Consider the following 25,224-nt stretch of genomic DNA (forward strand, 5'->3'; position numbering starts at 1 on the left):
GTGCACATGTAAAGTGAGGATCATTTTAAAAATAAGACCATGAAAGAAATGAATCTGGATCTGTGTGTAGCTGCAGAAAGAATGAACACAACCCTGATGTGTGCTAGACAGGTTAAAATACTAACACCTTTATAAAATACAGAGTTATTAGGAAGTATTTTGCTATAGGCAACACTTACTATTCTTAATCTTAATATTAATTATGTTAATATTTCGTTACTTATAGCCTTTGTTTAGTAGAAACATAAATGCATGACCTTTATTTTGAAAAAGAAAAGTAGGTCTGTTTTAAATATATTTATATATAGTTGTGGTTCCAGGTGTATCACCTGGGTACTTCTACCCTTAATATCAATAATAAAGCCTGTTACCCCGCATACTTTTTCAAAATGATGATTTTAGGTAAGTTTAAATGAAAAACTGTCAACATGTTTATCAGAATATATTATCAGGGCATTACAGCTGAACGCTCTTAGCAGAAACTATGTACGGAGAGTGCAGGTTGACCAGCATCACTTGGGCAACAGCAGCTTCTTTGCCATTGGTCAAAGTCTGCTTACGTAACGCCATTGCCGATCTGTTATTGGACAGCCTGGCTGTCAGTAAGAAGCTGACTGAAAAACGGGAGCTGGACCCAGAGACAGTCAGCATCTGTACCAAACGATGAAGATTTTGCTGGATTCTAATAATTTTGCTCAAAAATAAAGAAAACGAGAAACAGCGGACATCATGGTAAGTATTTAACATTAATATTTCCGATTGTGTTTGAATACTAATTAAATAAGTAGCATTTCCCCCCCGAAACGGTGTATTTGCGGTTGTCGTTTCCTGTTGGAATACCGCTATGTAGCGGTTTTTACAATAATATCCATGATTATCCTCATATTAAAATATATTAACGGCTGGACAGAACGTACATGAACACAAAAGGTCATAAAATGTTTAAGAATAGTTAATGTAATGAGCATATTTAAATTTATACATATATATTTTTTAAGAAAATTGCGTTCGTTCCATGAAATATAACTCACGTTGCTCGTGTTTTTGAAATTTTACAGTATGGTTTTGTGAATCACGCCCTGGAGCTCCTCGTTTTGAGGAATTACGGTCCGGAAGTGTGGGAAGACATCAAGTGAGTTTCAGGATGTGTTTACTATTCAGCCATGTTGGTATCAAAGGTTACACTGTAGCAGCTCAGATCACAACAAGGACACAGGCCAGGCCTAATGTATACTGTACAGCCAGCCCAGCAGCATACACAGTGTTACCAGCAGGAACAGATTAACCCGATTACCCTCCACCCTCTGTTGGCTCATGTAGGTTCACACCAAAAGTTAGTTGGTGAAGTGACAAAATGCCATTATTATTATTATTATTATTATTATTATTATTATTATTTCCCATTTTGTTTGTAATTGTAACAAGTAAATACCTGCAATAACTATGCAGTACAGACCTGAAAAAACTTGTTTGATGAAGTAACCTACTAAGAAATGCAAAAACCTATCATTCTGCTTTCAAAATCTTGCTTATGTAAAAATCTGCATAAATAATCACCAATATCAAGTACATTCAAGTACTAATTATTGTCATATTTGTCTATATTTGAATATATTTGCAACCTATAAGTGGAAATATTTAAAGTATAAATGTAATCTTACTTTTTCATAGAACTGGTTGATCTCTGGAACTATAATCATAATTGCTGTTTACTGTTTAGATTATCCACTTTATTAGTGGAGTTTAACATTTAAAAAAAGAAAAAAACTCTCTTCTCTAAATCCATCTGCCATTTCTTGCTTTAAATAAGCATTTCTTATCAGGTTCTTATATTTAGGCCTAGTAGGTTTGCTTTAATTGTAATCAAAATGTTATTAGTCACTGAATAAAATGCCCTTTTCACCAGAATGTAACTTAAGTAAATGTGTTATTTTTATTTTTATTTTTTGCAGAAAAAGCTGGCAATATCTTTTTGTGATCTTTTTACATTTTTTCAAAGAAAAACTGCAAGTACACCCCTTTGGACAAAACATGATGACTTAACAGTAGGAGAATCACTAAAGATGCAACTTGAAACATTGCTAAAGATCAGCATTAACCAGACAGTACAACTGCACAGTGTCACATCAAAAGACAGGAATCTTTATTGCACACTCTGAAATAACAACAACAATAACAACAAAATAAATAAAGATAAAAAATAAAACCAGTATAAAAATAACTATGAACTATAACTATAAAAGAGTGTACTTTTGTCATGTCTAGAAAGTGAAGATGCAAAGTAGTTCATGGAGTTGACAAACAACATTGTGATAACACTGTGAACAAACTGATAAGTGGGACCTCTAATATGACAATCTGCTGCTGTGAACATAGTGGCTTTAGATGACAAATGAAAGTGCTGTTTGCAGGTTTCTGCCAGTGAAACCTTGTTTAGGAAAGAGACGCAGTGTCTGATTTAGTGGGATTTGAAACTAAAGCATTCGAGCTGATACTGAGAGCAATATCAAGTAAGCTTATTATTATCTCATTTTAGACTGAGGTGGCATTCGAGGCAGTTGCCTCTTAATATGTTTAATATGGACACTAAAGATTGACAAGGATACAGCAGCAAAACTAACGAATCCTTTGTTTATTCATATACAGTAAAGTATAATTCAAATGTGCTCCAATTGCCAAAATCCCATAAATAAAAAATTTTACACTTTAAGAGCTTTAAGTTTAGTCAACTTTAGGTTTAGTCTTAATGAGTCCTTTCCCCAGAATAATGGCCATTTTCTTCAGCTGTTGAAATATTTGGCTTAAAGTGAAGTTTATTTTTCATCTGTAGTCTTCTATGCCCTATGCATGACCCTGTGAGCAGCAGCTGCCTTTTGTAAATGTTTTCAGAGTGGTCATTTTCCAGCCACCACAAAAAAACATGCTTCAGCGCAGCATGCTACAGCTCAGGGTTATATGTTACATCTCCAAATGTAACTCACTGTTACTCAGTGCTCAGTTTACCAGGTTCCGTCATGTGCTTTTTTAAAGGTTTTCATGAACTGAGTTATTTATATCAGAATTCTTACTTTTTCAAAGCTCGGTATGTTTTTCCAGCTGTGACACATTATGATAAAATTGTGGTTGCTGGTCAGGCCTGTAAATCATTCCTGTTTACTCAGTTAAATATTTGCAATCAGAAGCTCATTAAGCTTTCTGACAATTTTGTGAAAATTGGATTTTCTAAGATATAAATAGCAAAATGTACTCAGGAGCTTGGAGTGCATTGTATCAAAGGACCTGCAGTAGATCTAAACCTGATTAGCTATCTCTGCTTGTTCAGCAGTGCAATTCACACAAGGACTTCAAAGCAATATCAAAAGCTTTTTTTAATGTTTCCAGCTGAATATATATCATGAAAGAAGACCCAACCATTGGTGTCGAGTTGTTGGTGTAAACAGAAAAGCAATTGCAAAAAAGCCAAAGGTAGTGGTTTCCTGAACAAGTTGCCTACGAGACTGTTTACTTCTGCTGTGACATTCGCTGTAGCTTGTGAGTAACAGCTTCCCTTTGTTTTCAGGAGGGAGGCTCAGCTTGATATTGAGGGCCAGTTCCTCGTTAGAATCATATATGAGGATGGCAAAACATATGATCTTGTTGCAGCTGCAAGCAAAGTTCTCAGTAAGTAACAGCACGATTTTAAATCCCTGGAAATGAAATAAATGTAATTTGATGTAGGATACAAATGAAGCTTTAGCAGACATTTGCCCGATTTTATTAAGCTTTTTGTTTTGTTTTGCAGAAGTTGATGCGGGAGAGATCTTGCAGATGTTTGGCAAGATGTTTTTTGAATTTTGCCAGGAGTCAGGATATGACACCATCTTACGCGTGCTGGGCTCAAACGTTCGTGAATTCCTGCAGGTAGAGTCTTCCTCTTTGCCTTTACGAGCGAACTGAAGATGAGAGGAGGTTTTATTCATCACACTGAGTTTTTAGCCTGTAAAAACATTCGGATGATATTTTCTGCTGAGTTTTGGAGAGTTCTTAGGCTGGAGATTTGAGGCTTTTTAACAGAAAGCCAGACTTAACGCACTGTGGCTGTAAAGTTTGAAAGACACGAGAATTTACTGAGCACAAAAAATGTTATGTTGTATTATATCTTTTTTTTTTTTAGCTTAAAGGTCAGCTGGATATGTTACATCGCATAAATCAGCTTTGGGTGTCACGTGAAAACACTGGATTGTTGTAAATCGGTCGTTTCATGTTGATAAATACCGTTTGTTCGGGGAGTATTTGTAAGATTCCACTTTTGCAGTAAATTTAAAAAAATAATGTTATACTGTAAAACAAAGAAGAATTTCACACTGTGCAGCTGGATTCTGCTGCTAGAAATCAGCAAACATAAAGGCCTCAAGTTAAGTAAACACTTATAGCACAGTACTCTGCAAAAGTCTTGGGCTATCCCTCAGTTCTGTATATTTTAATAGTAAAATAGGAAACAGGTGTAGCAATTTATTGAAAGATGTGCAAACATAAATGGAAATACTGTATAAATACAACTTGAAAGTTTGTAATGCTGTGACCAGGTTTATTCTTTAACACAGCCTGAACTCTCTGAGACAACCTTTCTTAAAAAAGTAGTCTTCAGTAATAGTTATTTAGGCTTTTTGAAGGACATTCAAAACTCTTCTTTGAAAGTTGGAAGTTGGATCCATCACAGATCACTGTAGACAGTCACTGTGTAGCCCTGTTGCCACTGATTTTCAGTTCTTTCTCCCTGTTTTCATTTCTTAACAATAACTTCTTAACAGCCACCCTTCCAGTGACACTTCAGCAAACAGTAGATTGACATCTCTCAGGCCCTGTGTCAGGTCTTTACTAAATTGTTTCCTATTTCTGAGACATGGCTTTCAGATAAAGTTCAACTGCTGTAGATAATTTTTAGGTCTGCCATTTCTTCTTTTGTCCTCGACTTGTCCAGTTTTTTGAGATAACCCATTTTTCAGCTTAGCTTTCTAGCTCTTTGGGAACCCCCTTGATGGTGCAAAAATACTATTTTATGGCTGTTTTTTTATTTCTGTGGTTTTTGGTTTTTTGTTCAAAAAGCAACTTTAAAAGTAGGGCTGCAACGATCCATCAGTGTAATCAATCAAGTCGACTATAAAAATGTGTCAATGCGGAATTGTATTTTCGCGTCATATCCTAATACCACCTAAATGTGTTTTTGTAACTGCAATACACTACAGGAAGCCATGGGGGCAGTATTGTCTATATTGTCTGCCAAGACTGCACTCAGTACTAACGAAGAATAACGTAGCGCGACCACTAAACAGTAGGATAAAAGAAAATGGAAGCAAAGATTTAAAAAAAAAAGTGAACACATTTCACATAAAACAAACAAAGTTAAATGCAGACTGTGCAAAACAGAGCTTTCCTTCCACTACAGCACTACTGCAGTGCATATCAAAAATGATTGTGGGAATTTAAGCTGTTAGAAATGACTTGCTGACCAAAAACTGTTAAAAATAGGTCAATCATATCTCTCATGAAGAATATCAAGTAATTTAGAGCCAGAAATAACATCTCTAATACAAAGTAGATGCTGCAATCAGTTTTTGGCTAAGTGACTTTTATATATCTGTTATTTATCCTGGTAAAAAGTGTCATTGACATTAAAAACGTGGTTTTCAAGCGAGATCTAGCCAAGAGGACAGCTGAAATTGTTAGATATATAACATCACAGTTCTATAAACTTACTTGAAGTGGCCTGTTCACTACAGTCTATTTACTAATATAGGTAAAGATATTAGACACAAAAAACACCCAAAGTTAAGTTAGTGCATCGTGTTGATACCATGTTTATGTGAATGTTTGTACTGTGATGCTTATGTTAGCTTACCTATTGGAAACTTCTCAGGATGATGCTTGCTTTTGTTTAAATACTAGTAGCACTTTAATTTGTATTATTTCATATTTTTATTTATTTTATTTTTATTCTGACAGTCCTATTGAGTAATGTTAAAAATACATTTGATTATTTTCAAATTTATATTATTTTAATTTGCTGTGGGACGAGATCACAGGGTGACATTCACAGGTGTGCAGACTAGAGCAGGTGAGCTTAGAACAGGAGGTTTGCCCAGGAAACGGAGATAAGACTTATCGACTAATCGAAGAAAAATTGGCAGATTAGTCGACTACCAAAATTATCTTTAGTTGCAGTCCTATTTGAAAGAACTTCAGAAAGCCTGAAGAACTATCAGTCAAGACCACTTTAACGATTACAAGAATGTCTGGCTGCCTGGAAGCAAAATATAAAGAAATGAGGGTTGGCTCGAGTCTTTTGCACAACACTGTTCTTTAATAAAAGGAACAATTTCTCACTGTGCCGCCGCATTCTGTTGTCAGAAATCAGCAAACTTAAGAAATGCCAGTATTCTTTTAAAAGACTTCAAAACCTCTAGAAAGAGTAGATATTTCAGTGCAACACAGTGATGCTCTAATTATAGTTTAGGCTGTGTGATGTCAGGTACTAAAAAGAAAGCAAGGTCAAAGCGAAAACAGTCGCTGGGTTATTAGATTTCCGTTTATTACAGTACGAAGGGTAACAGTGCTGTGTACAACAGCATGATAGAAGACATCATCCACGAGCTTTCCATCCCGTGTTCAGTAATTACTAAAATGTATAATCAGCTGTGACAAAATATGCTGATAATAGTACTTCTCAGTAAATTGGTGTGCTAGGATGATTATGATGTAGTGCCCTTCATTTTGCATTAAGTTTGTTAGGATTTTTTAATCATATTCATTCAGATTAAGTCGCACTCTGTGAAAGAAGCCTATTTTCACCCTGCATAGAAACGAGCCTATCCCTTCATAGTTTGTAAGACATCTGTTTGTACAGCTGGTTCTTGCATGAGGCCCGCAGTCTGCATTTTCACAAAAAACAAGTAGAGGAGGAGCAGCACTTCAAAGGGCAGAAGCAAATCGTGATGTGGGGGAGTGCAGCTTCTTTGTGCAGGTGTATATGTGTTTTCTTTTTAGTAGTGATCACATGATGCGATAATAGTTAAAGATAACTTACTGTTGTCATATGTGGTCTAATGAGGTTTTATGATGAACACCCAGCTGAGCTTTTAATTTTTTTATTCACCTTTTAAACTTCTTCTATTTGCACAACATAGAGGTTGGTGTTACAATCGGCTGTTACATATTCTTTTCTTTGATTTGAATTTTCAGAATCTGGATGCTCTCCACGATCACCTGGGCACCATTTATCCCGGGATGAGGGCTCCCTCGTTTCGCTGCACTGATGCAGAGAAAGGAAACAATCTAATTCTTCACTATTACTCAGAGAGAGAAGGCCTGCAAGACATAGTGATTGGCATCATTAAAACCGTCGCTCAGCAAATCCACGGAACAGAGATAGAGATGAAGGTCTCCTTTGTTGCTTTTGTTACCTTTTTGTGCATCGTGAAACCTTCGACTCTTTGGCTCACTCTGTCACTGCTAATGAACGGATATGACTTCTTCTCGCTCCCCTTTAATTTATGGTACAATATTCAAAGGCACTCTTGTGTTCCTGCATTGCATTGTGTCAGAATGTGTAAGTCTCTGTCACACAATATAAGTGGCGAGGCTGTAACGTGAAGATTAAACAACAGAAACGTCTCAAATACCCAAATGGGAACACTTTGACAGCTGCAGTTGAGTACTGAATTTTTGGATAATGTCTGTGAGTCACAGGATATTTTTAGATCTAAGATATAGAGTCTCTAGCATAGAGACGGTGGGAATCTTCCAAGGAGTTTTATTCTTGCTCCTCATTTTTTTTAAACTTTTCTCTCACTGCGGCTGAACCAAAAATGACTGAGGGAATAGAAGAACAAGCCACATTTAAAATGTTAACTTAACCAGGCTAATCTCAGTAGCACTAAATTAAAATTTTCTAACAAACCAGCATTAAAAACTGTTAAGCTTGTTTTTTTTAATTGTAGGCCACCCAAAGCCTCAGCCTTAATCTGTACCATTCCCTGCAGCACGTTATTCCCCTCAGACGTCTACTGTGTTTAGATTGAGCTTTTCCTCTTCATTCAGTCGGTGACATTTTCTCCCAAACTTAATCATGTTATACAGACAGGATAATATCTTTCAGCAATTCTATAATGAAAGCACAGAAAATGACAGACGCTCCAAATGTGACACACAATTTCTGGAAATATTAGCCAGTGTTGCTGTGGCAACAGGGTGCAGAGACACCAGGTTGACGTCAGCATGCCTTATGCCCATAAAACCACAGGACTCTGTCATTATTACCCGCCTAATTCTATATAATAAATGCGAAATTAACATTTGTATTATTGGTATTATGTTTATGAAATGAAAATTGCAACGTTAAGGTTCAGATTTCTCTTTAAGGCCGTCATAGTGCTCTAATGATGTGCAACAAAGTTTGTCTTGCATCAGTGTCGTCAATATGTTATCAACTGATTAACTTCACGTGCTGCAGATGATCCAACCCAAAAATGAGGAGTGTGACCACATCAAATTTCTGATTGAGGAGAAGGAGTCAGAGGAAGAGGCGTTCTACGAAGATCTCGATGGCTTTGAAGAGAACGGCACGCAGGAGACTCGAATCAGCCCGTACACATTTTGCAAGGCCTTTCCATTCCACCTCATGTTTGACAAGGACCTGATGCTCACACAGTGTGGGAACGCCATATACCGAGTCCTGCCACAGGTCTGCATTCACATTCAGTTCTCCCAAACTCAGAATTTCAAGAAATTAGCAAATAATTATGTTTTAAATATTTGCTTTGTCTTTTATTATCAATAATAATGCTATAGTTTAATATAAAGAATAAATTCAACGTTACTAACATATGGATATTTTTATCATATAGCTCCAGCCGGGTACCTGTATCCTTCCTTCAGTTTTTTCTTTGGTACGTCCTCACATTGACTTCAGCTTTCACGGCATCCTTTCCCACATCAACACTGTCTTCGTTCTTCGTAGCAAGGTATGTATGAAATATGTATGTTTGCACGAGTCCGTTTGGCTAATCACTTTTCATGTATTAGTTTAGCAGAGGAAATAGATCAATAAAATACACCAAAGTCTAATTAATTAAAATGCGGTTTGAAAGAATGTGTTAACAGTGTGTTAATATTCATAAGGTCACTGATATTTTTAGAAGCGCCGTAAAATTTGATGCTGTGGAGCTCAGTGAAAAAAAATAAAGGAGAAGGAAATTGTTGCCATGCAGGGAGCAATGAGCATATAAACAAATAGAAATAATATGTCAATTCAAGAGTAAAGAGTGAGTATACCATGTCTATATTCTAAGGTTTTAGGTATCAAAACATAATTAAGATAATATGGTCCCTAGCCAGTTTTAGAGTTGGGTAAATACAACCTCAGATAAATAACATCACCTGACCTTTTACATACATTACTTATTTAACAAAAAACTAAACCAGAATGCAGAAATTGTGTGATAAAGTAAGTGTACCTGTGCTGCTTCATAGTAATTAAGAGGGTAAGTAGCAGTCAGGTGCTGATGATCAAATTCACTCGATCAATTGTTTGACAGCAAATGAGAGCATCTCTATAAAAGTAGAAGTTCTGGCTCTTTGCTGTTATGGAGCATTCAGGTGAGTGTAAACATAGTGCCCAGCAGGAAAGACATCAGAAATGATCTCAGAGAAGCAAATGCTGTTGCTCATAACTCTGGGAAGGGTTTTCTGGTCATTTCCAAACACTCTAAAATCCATCATTTAGCAGTGAGAAAGATTATTCACAAGTGGAAAACATTCAAGACAGTTCTTCCCAGGAGTGGACTTCCCAGCTTATTCACCCTAAGGTCAGACCATGGAATGCTCAGAGAAACTGCAGAAAAAACCAAGAGCTACATCTCAAACTCTACAGGCTTCAGTTTGCATGTCTAATGTTAAAGTTCATGACAGTACAGTTAGAAAGCGACTGAATAAGTATGAGTTGTCTGGAAGGGTTGCCAAGAGAAAGCCTCTTCTCTCTAAAGAGAAATGACTTAAAGCTTAAATTTGCAAAGTTGTATCTGAACAAACCACAAGACCTCTGGAACAATGCCCATCTCCAAGTTAGGTGAAAACCAACAAAACACCTAATTCACCAACTGTCACACATGGTGGTGATGATTGGGGCTTGTTTTGTAGCCACACGATCTTGGCACCTTTGAGGCACCATTGGGTCGACCATGAACTCCTCTGTAATCCAAAGTATTCTAGAATCAAATGTGAGTCAACCTGCCCAACAGCTCAAGCTTGGCTCAAACTCAACCTCAAATGATGATCCACACCACAGCAAATCTACATCAGAATGGCTGAAAAAGAAAAGAATGAAGATGTCTAGACCCCAATCTGACTGAAATGCTATTATTGGACCTTAAGAGAGCTGTCCATAAATGAATCTAAATCTACAACGTCATTGAGTGTATGCATTTTTCACTCATTGTTTTATCTCAGTTTTTGTTAAATCAATGATGACAAAATGTAAAACCTTACAATTTATAGAAGCTATACAGTTACTATACAGTTTTACAATGCTTATGTTTATGCATGGAGCAAAGAGGGTCATGCAGCACAGTTAGAATATACCTTTGTTGATTTTCAGAATAGACAAAAAGTTGTGGGAGAAACAGAGAAAAGACTAATCTGAAAAGCTAATTTTATGAGCACAGAGGTCAGTGTGAAGTCAAATGAAAAGTCACAAGGTAAAAATAGAGCAAGAATAGAAAATAGTTTCAAATTTAAAATTTGTGTGGTTTGGTTTCTCATGGAATGGTTAATCCTTAAGTGACAAAATAATACCGCTATACTCAGATTAATTGTGACAAGACTGATCCTTGAAGCACTGCCACTCTTGGGGCATAAGCTACATGGCTACGTAAGCCCTGACAAAAAAGAGGAGTTTACTTTTTTTTTTCTTTACACAATAAAATCAAAATTAATTTAATGTAATGAGCGCTGAAAAATTTAACATTTAAAATGAAAAGCCAGATTTAAAAATAAAGTGCGAGCTAAACTGGCACCCAGTTTGGAAGCACATTTAGAGATGAACGCACTGCATCATGAAATATTCACAAGAGGGATGTAATCCTGACAGGAGGGCCTGCTGAATGTGGAGACTGTAGAGAATGAGGACGAGCTGACGGGGGTGGAGATCAGCTGTCTGAGACTGAAAGGACAGATGATTTATTTGCCAGAGGCTGAGAACATCCTTTTTCTTTGCTCACCCAGGTAAGCCATCAGTTGCAGAAGCCTTGACTGAATATGCACACCAGAAAAATGTTACTTTTACCCACAGAATGAGAATGCTCAGATTTCAGGTGAAGACATCTTGAAATCTAAAGGTTCAAGGTTTTGACTTACAGCAAAGTATAATCTATCTCTGTAAATGCAGAAATATGACAAACCAATATTTGAAATAAAGGAAGAGTTTTGTTCACTGTTAATTGCTCGTATGCATGAAGGTTACTAACGATGTGCTTTTCTTTCTGTGGTTTTTGTTTCCAACCAAAATATAAGAAACTAATTTCCACTTTTAGAGCTGCAATGCTACATGATAGTGTTGGAAAAAACTAAAAATTTCTGCAAATTACAGTGAGCTGAGACAAACCTTAACATTCAGCATATATAGTCTAACCATAATCTAAGACAACTAACGTAACACAGGTGAAGTGGATGCTACTTTGAATCAGAGCTGCTGTCAGAAGGAGTCTATTACAGAGTTAATGGTGGTACTCTGTCTAAGTCCTCCAGATATTCACTGATGATATACTGTTGGACATCTGTAATAATGTTTTTCGTTGTGCATTTTGCATTTCTTATGTCCAGCTGGCGATGCTGATGCTAGATGCACGGAGACTAATTAGGTCCCCTCAAACAGCCAGAGTGTTTAAACGACAAGGTTAACTTCAGAATCTGAGAATAATGGACATACTGGTCATATGCAAACATTAAAGATTGCAAAAATCACACTCAAAGTGTCGACAATAAAAATAGATCTAACTTCAGGGGAAAAAAGAAGCTCACCAGAGTCATCAAAAACATCAGTTAGCAAAAACCAAGGAGACAATTATGTGTTTTCACTGTGCTGTAAGGTCTCATGAAGTTTAACATTGCTGTATATGGTGGTTTGACATCCCTGGTCTAGATGACTACAAGGCTTATCCTTTAACAGTGTATAGTGTACAGTATTCTGTGTAAAACGTCTAAGTGAAGTTAATTAGAGCAAGAAAATGATTGATGAAAAGTAGAAGAGACATCAACAGAAGATCTGTTTTTGATTTACTTGTAATTTAGATCTGTTATAATCTCACTAATGAAAATGAGGTTATTTTTTCCATGTAGTTACACACTCTGTTAATCAAGCAATTACCCAGAATACTCAGAAGTGTTTTCCTCTTGGCCTTTTGGAAATGACAATGGGCTGGTAGATCGCCAGAGCGTGACCTACGTTATCCTCTGTAGCTCTTACGTAATCATTCAGAATTTTTTAGTAAACTGTTCGATCCAGGAGATGGCAGGGTTAAAAGGGTCTTGTCCCCTTACATTGAAGGCAGTTTGCAGCTCGTAGGATGAGTGTTTTCACTAAAGGTTGCTGCCTTGGAGGACTTTAACTGCTACTGAATGAAAACGAGATGCAACCTGACCAGAAAAGATCCGAACAGCACAGCGTCTGACCTCACCAGACAAAAAGCAGCATTTATCTGGAAACATTACAGTGCTCTCAGCCCTCACAAGAGGATGATGATTTCACTGCTCATGCCTCATTTTTTATGTCCTGTATAATTTATAACACCTCTTGATATGAACAAGAACAGCAAGACACAAATCAAATGTTTCCAGCAGCTTCACTCTGCAAAAATCTCTTATAATTTATGACTCTCACTTTTTTTGCCCTCTCTTTGTTGACCTGTTCCTACTTTTCTGGTTAGTGTTATGAACTTGGACGATCTTACACGGCGGGGACTCTACCTAAGTGACATCCCGCTGCATGACGCCACGCGCGACCTGGTGCTGCTGGGCGAGCAGTTTCGTGAGGAGTACAAACTGACCCAAGAGCTGGAAATCTTGACGGATCGCCTCCAGCACACACTCCGAGCCCTGGAGGACGAAAAGAAAAAGACAGATAGGTTTGACTGTTTTTATATTTTCATTAAAGTAGTCTTTAAGTACAGTGTGGGGTCAGATATTCATTAATTACAGGTATTATACCCACCAATTCTCAGTCAGTTTTTTGACATTATAATGTAGCTAGTATATGCAGCTTTAACCCATGTTGCCTGTCTCCCTTCATTTTTTCACTTTATTTAAACAAAAGAAAGTATTAAATGATGTCATTTACATTTTCTAGTTATGTCATTATCTGTAGGTTGTGTGTAGTATCCAAATTCACTACTATAAATCTCTAATAGCACTGTCATGATTCATTTGCTAGGAAAAAATGATAAAAAAAGATTGTTTATTATAAGTCTTGAGTAGGGAGATAAAGAGAAGCCTTAACCAGTTTTCCCTTTTAAGGGCAAACCACCGACAATACAGAAAGACACAGGTCTCAGTACAATAAAGTTGCATTAAGGATGTATGACAGCAGGGCAAGCAGGGGCTGATATTTAAGCTTCTCTTCAGTCCCTGTCAGAAAAAGGCCTGCCATTGTATTTTGTCACAGCAGTGGGTGACAGCTGGAGACGGAGAAGGGTGGAGTGTGATCTTTATTAAGAGCGCTGTAGCAGTTTATCTTCTCTTAGGAAAAGACTTTCACTCTCCCACTGGATTCCCACGTTATTATTCTGACCATTCTCTGGACTCAGATTGCCTCGGGCTCCAGACATTGATTTGAATTCATGGCTTCTCTAAATTTTAAGAGAACTGCTGCTGCACTGTTGTTGCCTTTTTAGATGCTACATCACTCTTTGTTTTTGCTTCTTTTTAACTTAGAGGTACAAGGCTGTGCATAAAATATTAACTATTTTAGATTTAAATATATGTATTCAAGCGCTGTATATATATACTATTTTTTTATGAATACATTTTAGAGTTTGCCATCTGTATGCATCATTCATCCTAAGATTACGATGCATCAAGGAAGGTATTTTGCTTTTAAGAGGCAGCCATGATCTAACCAGTTACCATAGAAACACCACCCTCCTTTCTGAAAGCAGCTTCCACAGCAAAATGACCAAAAGGTGGTGTCTGTGCAAACAAAATGCTGATCCAAAGGACGGACTTCAGCCCGGCGTCCCCAGCACCACCGTGCTCTCGCTCAGAATGTTCATTTCTCTTCTCCTTCTCAGATTGCTCTATTCTGTCCTGCCACCATCTGTTGCCAATGAGCTGCGACACAAACGCCCGGTGCCGGCAAAGCGCTATGACAACTTGACCATCCTCTTTAGTGGCATTGTCGGGTTCAATGCTTTCTGCAGCAAGCACGCCTCAGCTGAAGGAGCCATCAAGATCGTCAACCTGCTCAACGATGTTTACACACGCTTTGACATTTTGACAGACTCTCGGAAGAACCCTTATGTATACAAGGTCAGAAGCAGGAACTTTGCCATCACGTAATATTGCATACTGGTGTAAATTTGTGGTCAATAAAAAGGCCTGAAAGGAGGAAGTTTTGCTTCTACTCTGGAGGTCTGGTTCTGCAGCTGTAATGCACTAAGCTGCTGAATAATATTATGCAATTATGCATATGCAACTCAGTTGCAGAGTATTTATATCAGTTAACTTAGGGTAGTACCAACATCTAAACAGGGTGTAGTTTTACAATGGCACTGCACCATTTTATAGGCCTCGTGCAACAGATTTACTCTCCAGGCTTTCAGACAAGAATGCACTTTCAGAAGTCAAACAGACCTCTTCCATGAGATTGGCTTCAGGCACTGGGTCACCAAAAAAAGTAATATTTACTCTACAAGCTGAAGGGCTAGGTGGTCCAGGGGTTTTAACAGGGCTTAAAGAGTCCCTGAATGTCTTAAAGCTGATGTAAGTGTTTAAGTGTTTATCTCGGGGTGTTTCAGTTTATTTCTGGCTGCACAGCACATTGGAACACCCCCCACCCCCCCGTTGCGCAGTGGGAACAAATCATTCTACATGAAGCAAAAGTAAATAGAAGCAGAAAAGAAAAAAGAAGTCATGACATCACTCATGTGGAGAATAAGAAAATGTTTTGGTTTATTTTCTTTATACAGGTGGAAACAGTCGGTGATAAGTACATGACGGTTAGTGGCCTGCCCGAGCCGTGCACGCACCACGCAAAGTCGATCTGCCACCTTGCTCTCGACATGATGGAGATTGCTGGACAAGTGAAAGTGGATGATGAACCAGTGCAGGTGTGAGATGAATCTCAGGTTTCAGAATAAAACATTTCTGCATATTATACTTCATTATCTGTGTGGAATTGTATTGCAACTAAATGTGAGCTGAGCAACTTTTTATACAGTACTTTTGCTTGACCTTAAATAATACCTGTTGCTGCTGAGAAAATTAGCAGGATATATTTATTTTTCTATAGTTTTAGCTGCTTCCAACACTGATAGATTATAGGCGTGCCTGTAGAGATCTCCTCGAACACTCTTGCCCACCATGTTACAAAAATTGTGAGGTGTGTAACTGGCCTGAACCACACCAGAGCGCAGCAAAGCCGTCACTTTTGTTGTGCCTTAAGGCAGTAGTGGCGAGTGTAATCTTTAGGTCTCGCTCGCTGATTGCGATTATCAACGATGAATCATCACAAGTGAATCAAAGTGTGTTTATGATTTGATTTTAAAACAATTGGTTTTAATAAGAATAATTTCTCCCAAATTGGGAAGTTAATGCATGTGAGAGGAAAGATTTCCTGTATTAGTCCTGGTTTGATTGGGTAGCAAAGGAAAATGTGAAGGTGTAGGAAACATTACCTCCACCTGCTGAAGCTCAGTGTGGCAGTAGTATATGTCTGTCTAGTCTAAAGCCAGTTCAGATGTTGTTCAAATTTAATTGTGGTGGCAGAGAATCAACACACTCAGTCACTCACTGTGGACAGTTTACTGTGGACCTGTCAGCTCCAAGACTTTTATAGTAAACAAAAGCTAAATTAAAAACTAACACTAGATGTGGAAAAAAACTTCAAATAAAAAATAGACTTTTTAAGAAAAGAAAAAAAAAGCTAACTGAAATGAACTTTGAAAACTAAACTAAAAAGAGAATATAAAGCAAACATGCTTAGTTTGATAGTTTGGAAAAAATCTTATTATATCTTTGATGGATGTGTTTATTGAGACTTTGGATGACTATGAGACTGTAAGTCAAGTCCTTTTAAAAAATGATGTGTTTTTATTGTAACTGATTTTCTTAGATCTTGCCTCCGACACATGTCTTCCATACATGAATTAATTTAGTAAAAAGACTAAAATATATTATTATAAACTGAAAAAAAAACCACTCTGGAAACTAACTAAAACTAAACTTAATTTAAAAAAAGGTAGAAATGAAATGAAATAGAGAAATTAATTAGAAAATGCAAAACTATAATTCCATTTTTACATACAGGCTGTAACAGTTAAGAACGTAACAGTGTAGACTTTAGTGCACAGAGGATTTTTTAAAACAAATTAAATAGACCAAAAAAAGGACTAACTGGAAAATAATGTCATTGCATGTATTTCATCTTGTCTCTCTAACATGTCTGTTATATAGCTGTTGGATTATCTCTGTGTGGTGATGCGCTGACTGTCTAACTGTTCTCCTTCACATTTAATTATTTTTCAGCTTCTAAGCACTCCATCTGTTATTTTGGCACAGATGATTTTTTTGGAGCGCTGTCGGCTTTCTAATATTAGTTTGAAAATTCTCATATTAGTGCACCATATTAATGTGTCAGGCATTTACTCTATTACACTTAATATATACACATTTTTATTTTAGAATAATTATACCTGCGCATCTGGGAATGTATTTTTGTGCTGAAGTAATGAGCAATGAGAAGTTGTTGAAGTGAGTGCTGGAGATTGTTATTATATCAATGACTGTTGAGACTTAACTTTGGAAAATCGTGTCTGGTTAACAAAAGACTGTTTATTTTCAGACATGGCACTGGCTAAAGAGGGGCCTGGCTTAGTAGCAGAAACAGACTCAAATCATTTCACGATCCTGTGGCTTAAAATAGATTCTCATTTGTCCCAAACACTCCTGGCATGTTCATGCTCTGATGGCAGCAAGCGCTGAAGTGCCTATAAGATTAAGTGTAAATATTAGTCTCTTGATTGCCGGGGATTTCTTTTGGAACTGTTTACTGCAAATTTGAAACTACAAGGAAATTTTAATTTTGTGCATGGAGACACCTCAGGCAAAGTCAACCTTATATTTACCAACCACATGTCAGTCGATGGCTTTAAGAATTTGTGCCAACACAAAACTTGCAATTTATTTTTATAAAGCATAAATTATTTATTCAAGTCCTTGAGTTATAATGTACACGGGATTTAAAGTAGGAAATTTTGTTACCATAGTTATTAAGTAAATAAATAAGGTTTGTTGTGTGCTGTTTTACAAATAAATGTACAGCAGATAACTAATGATCTGTGCTGCAGAGATGTATTTAAAGTTAAGTTTGCAAATTTGAAAAGAAACAGGGATGTCTTTAGGTAACTGCAGCATTTATTTTGCTTTGGTTAAAGTGTAAACATGCGCTTCGATCACGTTTTCTTCTCTTTTCTTTTCAGATTACTATTGGGATCCACACAGGAGAGGTGGTGACCGGAGTCATTGGGCAGAGGATGCCCAGATATTGCCTTTTTGGAAATACGGTCAACCTCACAAGCCGTACAGAGACGACGGGTGAAAAAGGAAAAATAAACGTGTCTGAATATACGTACCGGTGAGCAGCAGCGTCTCCTTATTTTTCAGGATCAGTTGTACTGCTAGAATTTTTTTTATTCTTTTAACTTTTAATAAAATATCCATTAATAGACATAAAACATGAAGCATATATAAGGAAAAACAAACCTAGTTACTGTGGACGTGAGCACGGCAAGTGTGCAGCTTGTGTGATATGTAGCGTTGTATTGCAGGTGTTTGCAGTCTGCCGAGAATGCCGACCCTCAGTTTCATCTGGAGTATCGGGGCCCGGTCACCATGAAAGGAAAGAAGGAGCCAATGAAGGTGTGGTTTCTTTCCAGGAAGCCCACAGACGCTTAAGGCTCATCGAAGGATTGCATTAATGCGGTCATGTCCTGTCACATTTTGACACAGGGATGGGTTGGATCAGGTGACACATATGCAGATATTTTTATTATGATGAAACACATTTGTCTATCCGAACACCCGCCTCTCTCTACGTACCCATGGTCTGCCATTACATTTTATAGCTGTGTAGCGTTTCATCGAGAGGTCCGTGATACAGTATTTGGTGCAGTCAAGTTTGATACGTTTGATACATACAAAGTGGTGTATTAGACTACACACTAAAGGTTTTAATAAACAAAACAATTTCCATTTATTGATTATTTTTATTTTAGTTTCCATTTTTGTCTGCCGTGTTTGTGTAGTGTGAAGCGTGCCCAAAAAAAAGACAATTTATAGCCAAATTAAGTAATTTCAGAGTATACTTTATTTTATCATCATCATATTAAATTTTACAGGTACAGAATATATTAAATGTAAGTAAAAATTGGACTAATTAGTTTAATGAAAATGACTGTAGAGCTTACATTATTGTCCTTGTTCACCAAATGTGAGAATTTATAGTTTTACACTGAATATATTACACTGGCTTCAAGATTATTATAACAAATGAGAATTTAGATTTAGACTAGATATTATTATATATATAATACTGATGTCAAATCTGTGTCATAAAAACTACTGTGCCAACTACATTCATATACAGTTTTACATTACACAGACTTACTTGTATTTTTAAAAGCCACAAATCATAAAGCATTTGAGCCATTAGTTCTTCACATGTACCCATTACTTAATTATTAAAATACCCTTAGTATTAAAAGCACTTAACACTATTTTATATATTTATGTTACCTCTGTACACATTGCACAATCACCTCATGTCTGCTTAAATGATATTGAATGCTATTTTCAGTTCTACTGTATGTTACTGAGATAAAGCTACATATTTATTGTGTCATGTTACTTTGTATTTATTCCTTTTTTGAGAAAAGAACTGTTATTACTTTTAGAAATGAAAAAAGAAAACGTATGGTAAATTTTGCTATGTATGACACTACTTTGTGCCTCCATCACATGTTGGATTAATCTCACTTGAGTATATGTACTGTACGATTTTTCAACATATTTTCCAAATTCACTATTAATAAACTAAACACAGTGTCCTCCGAGGTTTAATGTGTGACAACACACAGGTGCCTCTTGTGTTATAAGAGTGCATTTCTGTGCTTGTAGGACATCTTGTTTTATCTGGTGTTTATTTTGGAGGTAACTAATAAATAATGTGGACAAGTGTGGATTACTTGATATCGATATTTTATTTTGTACTGCATATATTTATTTTTTTATAATCCGTCAGGAAATTCAGACTGAATCATGTAGCTGTTTAAGTATTTTATGGTCTTTATTTTTGACCAAAGGCTGAAGTATGGCACACACACGTATGTTTTTTTGAGATGCACTCCCTCTAGTGGTGTTTCAGAAGATTGCAGCCCTTTTCTGTGGTAATGGCCACATACAGTACTGTGCAAAAGTCTTGAGCCACCGCTTTTCTTTAAAATATTTTGCTTTTTGAAGGTCTTTCAACTTTTTAGATGGCTGCTTTTCACTCATTTTCAGTCCAGTCCTTGTACCTGAACATTTTCAGAGGAATACTTTTTTTTGGATTTGTCAACGCTGAGCTATGAATCATTCAAGCATAAAAAAGGCACCTAACTCAAGCGACGAACCACTGTAGTGTTCACTCATAACAGACATCTTAGCAAAGAATTAATTTTAAATTGCAACTTTAGGGATTTTATTACAAGCAGCCTTTTACAGCCAGTGTGGTAACACACTGCCATTGTAGTAAAAGCATACATGGATAGAAAAACGCACAATAGGACATTATTAGTCACGGATTAGCCTCTCCATAGTCTGGATCTCAACATTACTGAAGCAGTGAGGGATCATCTCGACAAAGAACAAAATAAAGTTGACTTTCATTCACGTTAGAAGTGTACAAACTCAGTTTTTGCCTTATATACTGCATTTCCATGTATGTTTTCATGTTTCAATAAGTCACTGCAATCACTGTTTCCCATTTTCCTATACTATAAAGGAATGGCTCAAGACATTTACACATTACTCTACCTTCAAAATCAGGTAAATTGTTTTATGTGTCTCTTGTCCTGCTTATCCATTCAGAATAAACTTTCTATTGCAGTACGATAATAAAAAAAATTGGTCAAGCCAATTTTCTTTAAATAACCAAATATGAATTTTGCTTAAAATTAGATTCTTACCTTCATATGTAAGAGGCTGATGGGGTCTTGGACGGGCAGGCAGAGAATGTGGACACCCAAGTTTGTGAATGTGATAACTCGAAAATAAAGCAATGTAGGTGTTTCAAATTGATACCACATGTATCCACTAAAAATTTCAGATGAATTCAAATCTCAATCAACTTCAAAGTCGGAGGTTAAGTTTTCTGGAAATCTTGTAAATGCAATAACTTGACATAATGTAGGATTTTGAAATTGATACCATAGGTATCAGTAGGCATCCTGTCTAAGGTGCACCCAACCTCTCATCCTAAGGTAGCTGGGATAGACTCCATCCCTCCCCTGCAACCCTGATAAGGATAAGTGGAAGAGAATGGATGGACAAATGGATGAGCTGTACCACTGGCCAAGGCAAGTATCTTTCAAATTACAGGTATTGTCCTTAAATCTAATTTAGAATGTGGCACCTTGTTCTCCTAGAAAATTTTAGAGACTGTGAAAAACAAAATAACTACTCAAAGACACATTTACCATGTTGCTTCTATGGTTGTTTTCAAGCAATGCAACAGAAGCTAATACTAGCAGCTAATGGTAAAGTCAGGGAGGGAGTAAACCTGTAGCAAAAAAGTCTGTGTAGGTTCTCAGTCTTCCAGGCCATTCCAGTCTAAGGAGACTGAAAATGTGGCAGCTGAACTTGTTTAATTTTTATTTTCAAGATGTTTTACCTCTCATCCAAGAGGTTTCTTTAGTAGCTCTTCTTCAGCTCTGTAGCTAAAGAGCCAGTTGTGTTTAATTAGATACCAGATATTGGAAAAAGGTAAACTGGATTTTCATTTCACTTTCCTGAGGTAATATAGCATTTAAATGTTTCACCCAGTGACCACAGATGTAGTAAATAGTTATAACAACTCCTTCATCAAATGGAGCACTAAGGAACTTAAACAGAGGTATCATCCGTATCAGTTCTACTATAGATTGTGATCAGCGTTAAGCACTGAAAAAAATATGTTGTTGGATTTACTTAATTCAATGGTGGACATTTGTTGCACACAGATGTTTTGCTTTGGCAGCAACTTAAACAATTGAGTTAAATTAACACAATTTATTCATGTTCAATAAACCTGTGCAATTTGTGTTGATAAAATGTGACTTAAACATGTTTTGATGAAGTAATTTGAGCTCTTGGAATATTTTAATCCTTCACAATTTTCTCACGTTATCCCAACACGATTCAATAACTTTTACCCAATACTACTTGGTCACTTAAATACTACATGTTATCTTCAAATTACATTTTGCTATTATATTCTAGTATCAAATACACAATTTTCAAATGGAGGACTTATAACAGATTGTATTGTCCTCTTCCAAGATGGTTGCTGGCATCCACCAGTAACCTTTCAAAACAACATGTCTAATTTCACTGCAGTAGGTAAAGAATGAAACTGACATTACTCCTCTACTGAATCTATATAAATCAACAGTTAAATAATGTCAGTTCTTCCGTGTTCTCTGGAATCAATCACAGCAAAGAAATTAGACTGTTTCTTTTGAAAAATGTTGGGAAAGAACAATACAAAACATTCTATTTAAGGCCTCTGACATCAAGATTCAGTTAAACAACAATTATAACTAAACAATTTGAGGTAATGTTAGTTTCCATTAACATTAAATTAGGTTACTGAATTGGCAAACACCTTCCTATTAACACTACCCATTTTACCCCAATAACTAAAGAAATTAGCACTTGCAGGTCAAAACCTTTATTCAAGAGACGCAAAAATAACATTGATACAGTGACTGTCAAGAATTACAGCACTGATCATACTGTGACATGTTGGTTCAAAACAGCACACTTAGAAATATTCAACGTTCTTTACTTCAACTGAATGAAACTGAAAATACCATTTCACACGACCCATATGGGATATTTAGACTGTATAACTGTTCACGCTACATCTCTTCACTAGTAAAAGAAAGAAAAAATACAAAGAGAAATTTAAAAATGCTGCCAAACAGACAAACAGAACTTGTACAGAGCAAAAGGAAAAACAAACAACAACAAAAAACGGCTCGTCCTCATGGCAGTTGCAGAGTATATAAGAATGAACCCTGCGATCCGTTCCTGGAATTGAGCTTCAAAAATGCAGCAGAACAAGTGTGAGATTTAAATGTCCTCTCACCTAGAGCTGGTCACCTCACATGCATAACAGTGAGCTTCGTTGCAGGAGCAGTTTTGTCTTAGTTGTGAGCTTTTCTTGAGAGCTGAGTTGCATCCAACTCCATTACCACCCTTTGAATCACCTCAAAAGTGTAGCAGAGTTGTGATGGGTAACTCATGTTGAAGGAATAAAAAAGGTCCAAACAGCATGGCTACTGCAAAGGTCACGTTATCCAGATCTTGAAGAACAACATCAGAAAAGTCATTGCCTGGCGCATCTCTGGAGACAGATGTTCATTGTGGTTTTCTCAATCTGTGCAGTGGCCTCAGTCAAGTCCTGGTTAAACACAAAACATTTCTTTAAGATTCCTTTTTAAACTCATCTCTTTTGAATCTACCAGTTCTAATGTTAGAGTAATTTAAACCAATGCAAGCAACATAGTAAACAGCTATAGCCAAAGAGTGGCCTGCCATGCTGCCATTCATGGTCTAACAGAGTTTCTAAGAGAGAGTGAAAAACATAATAATTTCAAATGCTTTACATTAGTTTTTGTTAGAAAGACACCGGCCCATCAGAAATCCAGGTTATGTCACTCAGAAGATGTTAGAATTGAGACTTTCAGCCCCACAATTTGGTTAGCTGTTGGTCAGTTGGTCTTTTTTTTTTTTTTTTTCAAACAAAAGCTAATGTAAATACTGGTGGGATTTTCCTTTGTTCATTAGAATGACAAATTTAAAGTTTTTTCACACTGATGTGACCCCTAATACAGGGGTGGGGGTGGGGCCTCAAGGGCCGGTGGCCGAGTTCACTACCAGGCCTCATGTGAACTTCAAATTATTAAAGAGCACTACTGGTCCTAACCAGTCCAATGAGGATCAAGTGGATAACTAAATGCATTTTTAAATGTTGCAAATCCACAATCTACTCATAAAACACTCACCATGAACTCCTGCACCAAGATGTTGCAATTGTCTTTCACACAGATGCGGAGCACTTTGATGAGGGACTCCGAGCATTAATGTCATCCTTGACTATTATAACAAAGAAAACAGAGATTTGTGAACTTTTCAGTAGCACAGAAGAAAATGATCCCAGACAAAAACTCTTGACTTTTTAAACCAGTCAACATGCAACACCAGCATCTACAAAGCAATATCAAAAGTTCCTGTTTGACATCAACTTTATGGATATATCGTTTCCAGAACATTTATTTTTTTTAAAATATAAATTTTTCTCAGTGGGCCAGTAAATGCATGACGAAAATTATGGCATCCTTTTAGTGGAATCATTACTCACAGGTAATAGTTGACTGTTTCAATGGATGTAGCATAAAAATCTTTTACTGACCTAATGCAATACATATACACTTTGTAGTTAAAGAATTTTAAAGTTCTTACTGTCATAATGGCAGCTACATCCTTTAGCTTTGTGCCCTGTTCCCCCGATCACTTTGCAAACACTTTCAGCAGACTGTCAGAGAGAAACTCAGCTCCGTCAGAAACCTTGACTGTAAAGGCATGGTTGGGATGCACTGGAATGCTGCATTTTATCTGAAATGACATAAAATTATTTTGAAATAACAGCAGGCACTGTGCTTGGTTAATCAGTAATGTTTTGTTGAATAAAAACTGTGTTTCCAGATCTTATGGGATTAAAAAAAAATCCAAAGATGTTTGTTTCTGATTTGCAACCCAACAACCCACAAGTTACAACCTCATTTCAGTTCAAGTGTGCATTAATGCGAGTCCAGTAATCACCTTTCTGGCAATACATACAGGTATAAGTTAAACCTATGGCAGATTTTGGATTTCTCAGTTGTATTAATAGGGTGAGTATGCATGCACCTAATAATTATAAAAAACCTATTATAATTAAGTTACAGAAACGAAAATAGAATATACTTTCTTACCATAACACCTTGAACCCACAATCCATCAGCTGACTCCTGGGCCCTGTGCTTCGTACGTCGCTTACTACATCCAAGATCAAATGAAACATCCAAGACCAAATCATCGCGCTAACTCTGAGCTCGCTATTCCGGTTCCCCGAACACACCTGTTGTTGACGATTAGTATAGCTGGATGAAGTAATGTGAGATCACTGGGTGGCCCAACAGGGGCTACGCATCGATAGTAGAAACATTGATCGGCAACCCTTTGATTGGTCGGCGAAAATGTCGAAGGAGCGCGCTCGGTATTTTTCAGCAGCAGAGCAAGAACTCTTGAGTGAGGGATTTCAGGAGTTTCAGAGTTTAATTAAAACGCAAGGGAACACTGCAAAGGCTGCAAAAGCAAGGAGAGAGGGCTGGCAGAAAGTTGCTGACAAATCAAACTCGTAAGTGATTTAATAATAACAATAATAATGGAGTGGATTTATATAGCGCTTTTCAAGGCACCCAAAGCGCTTTACAATGCCACTATTCATTCACTCTCACATTCACACACTGGTGGAGGCAGCTACGGTTGTAGCCACAGCTGCCCTGGGGCAGACTGACAGAAGCCAGGCTGCCATATCGCGCCATCGGCCCCTCTGGCCAACACCAGTAGGCGGTAGGGTAGATTTATCATATCACACCATATTATCCAATATTATATTACATTATATTATATTATAAT

General features: G+C 36.9%; 1 protein-coding gene and 1 long non-coding RNA gene across 2 annotated transcripts; one reads left to right on the forward strand and one right to left on the reverse strand.

The window, feature by feature from the left end:
* Nucleotides 1–610: 610 nt before the first annotated feature.
* Nucleotides 611–19,481, forward strand: gucy1b1 (guanylate cyclase 1 soluble subunit beta 1). Its single transcript, XM_085276760.1, has 13 exons — nucleotides 611–732; nucleotides 1,059–1,132; nucleotides 3,560–3,660; nucleotides 3,782–3,900; nucleotides 7,219–7,416; nucleotides 8,489–8,719; nucleotides 8,883–8,999; nucleotides 11,123–11,256; nucleotides 12,957–13,154; nucleotides 14,316–14,553; nucleotides 15,213–15,353; nucleotides 17,724–17,878; nucleotides 18,072–19,481. Exons 1-13 carry the CDS (start codon nucleotides 730–732, stop codon nucleotides 18,196–18,198), a joined length of 1,836 nt encoding a protein of 611 aa, XP_085132886.1. The 5' UTR covers nucleotides 611–729; the 3' UTR covers nucleotides 18,199–19,481.
* Nucleotides 19,482–21,901: 2,420 nt separating this feature from the next.
* Nucleotides 21,902–24,862, reverse strand: LOC146572529 (uncharacterized). The gene is made up of 4 exons (XR_014892723.1): nucleotides 24,519–24,862; nucleotides 24,007–24,159; nucleotides 23,550–23,640; nucleotides 21,902–22,945 (listed from the first exon to the last, which is right to left on the reverse strand). It is a non-coding gene; the product is annotated as an uncharacterized LOC146572529 (long non-coding RNA).
* Nucleotides 24,863–25,224: the final 362 nt, after the last annotated feature.

The sequence above is a fragment of the Mchenga conophoros genome, linkage group LG6 (assembly GCF_057382185.1).
Source record: "Mchenga conophoros isolate Kocher_MC1m ecotype Shallow Benthic linkage group LG6, M_conophoros_male_GT1.1, whole genome shotgun sequence".
Classification (NCBI taxonomy): Eukaryota; Metazoa; Chordata; class Actinopteri; order Cichliformes; family Cichlidae; genus Mchenga; species Mchenga conophoros.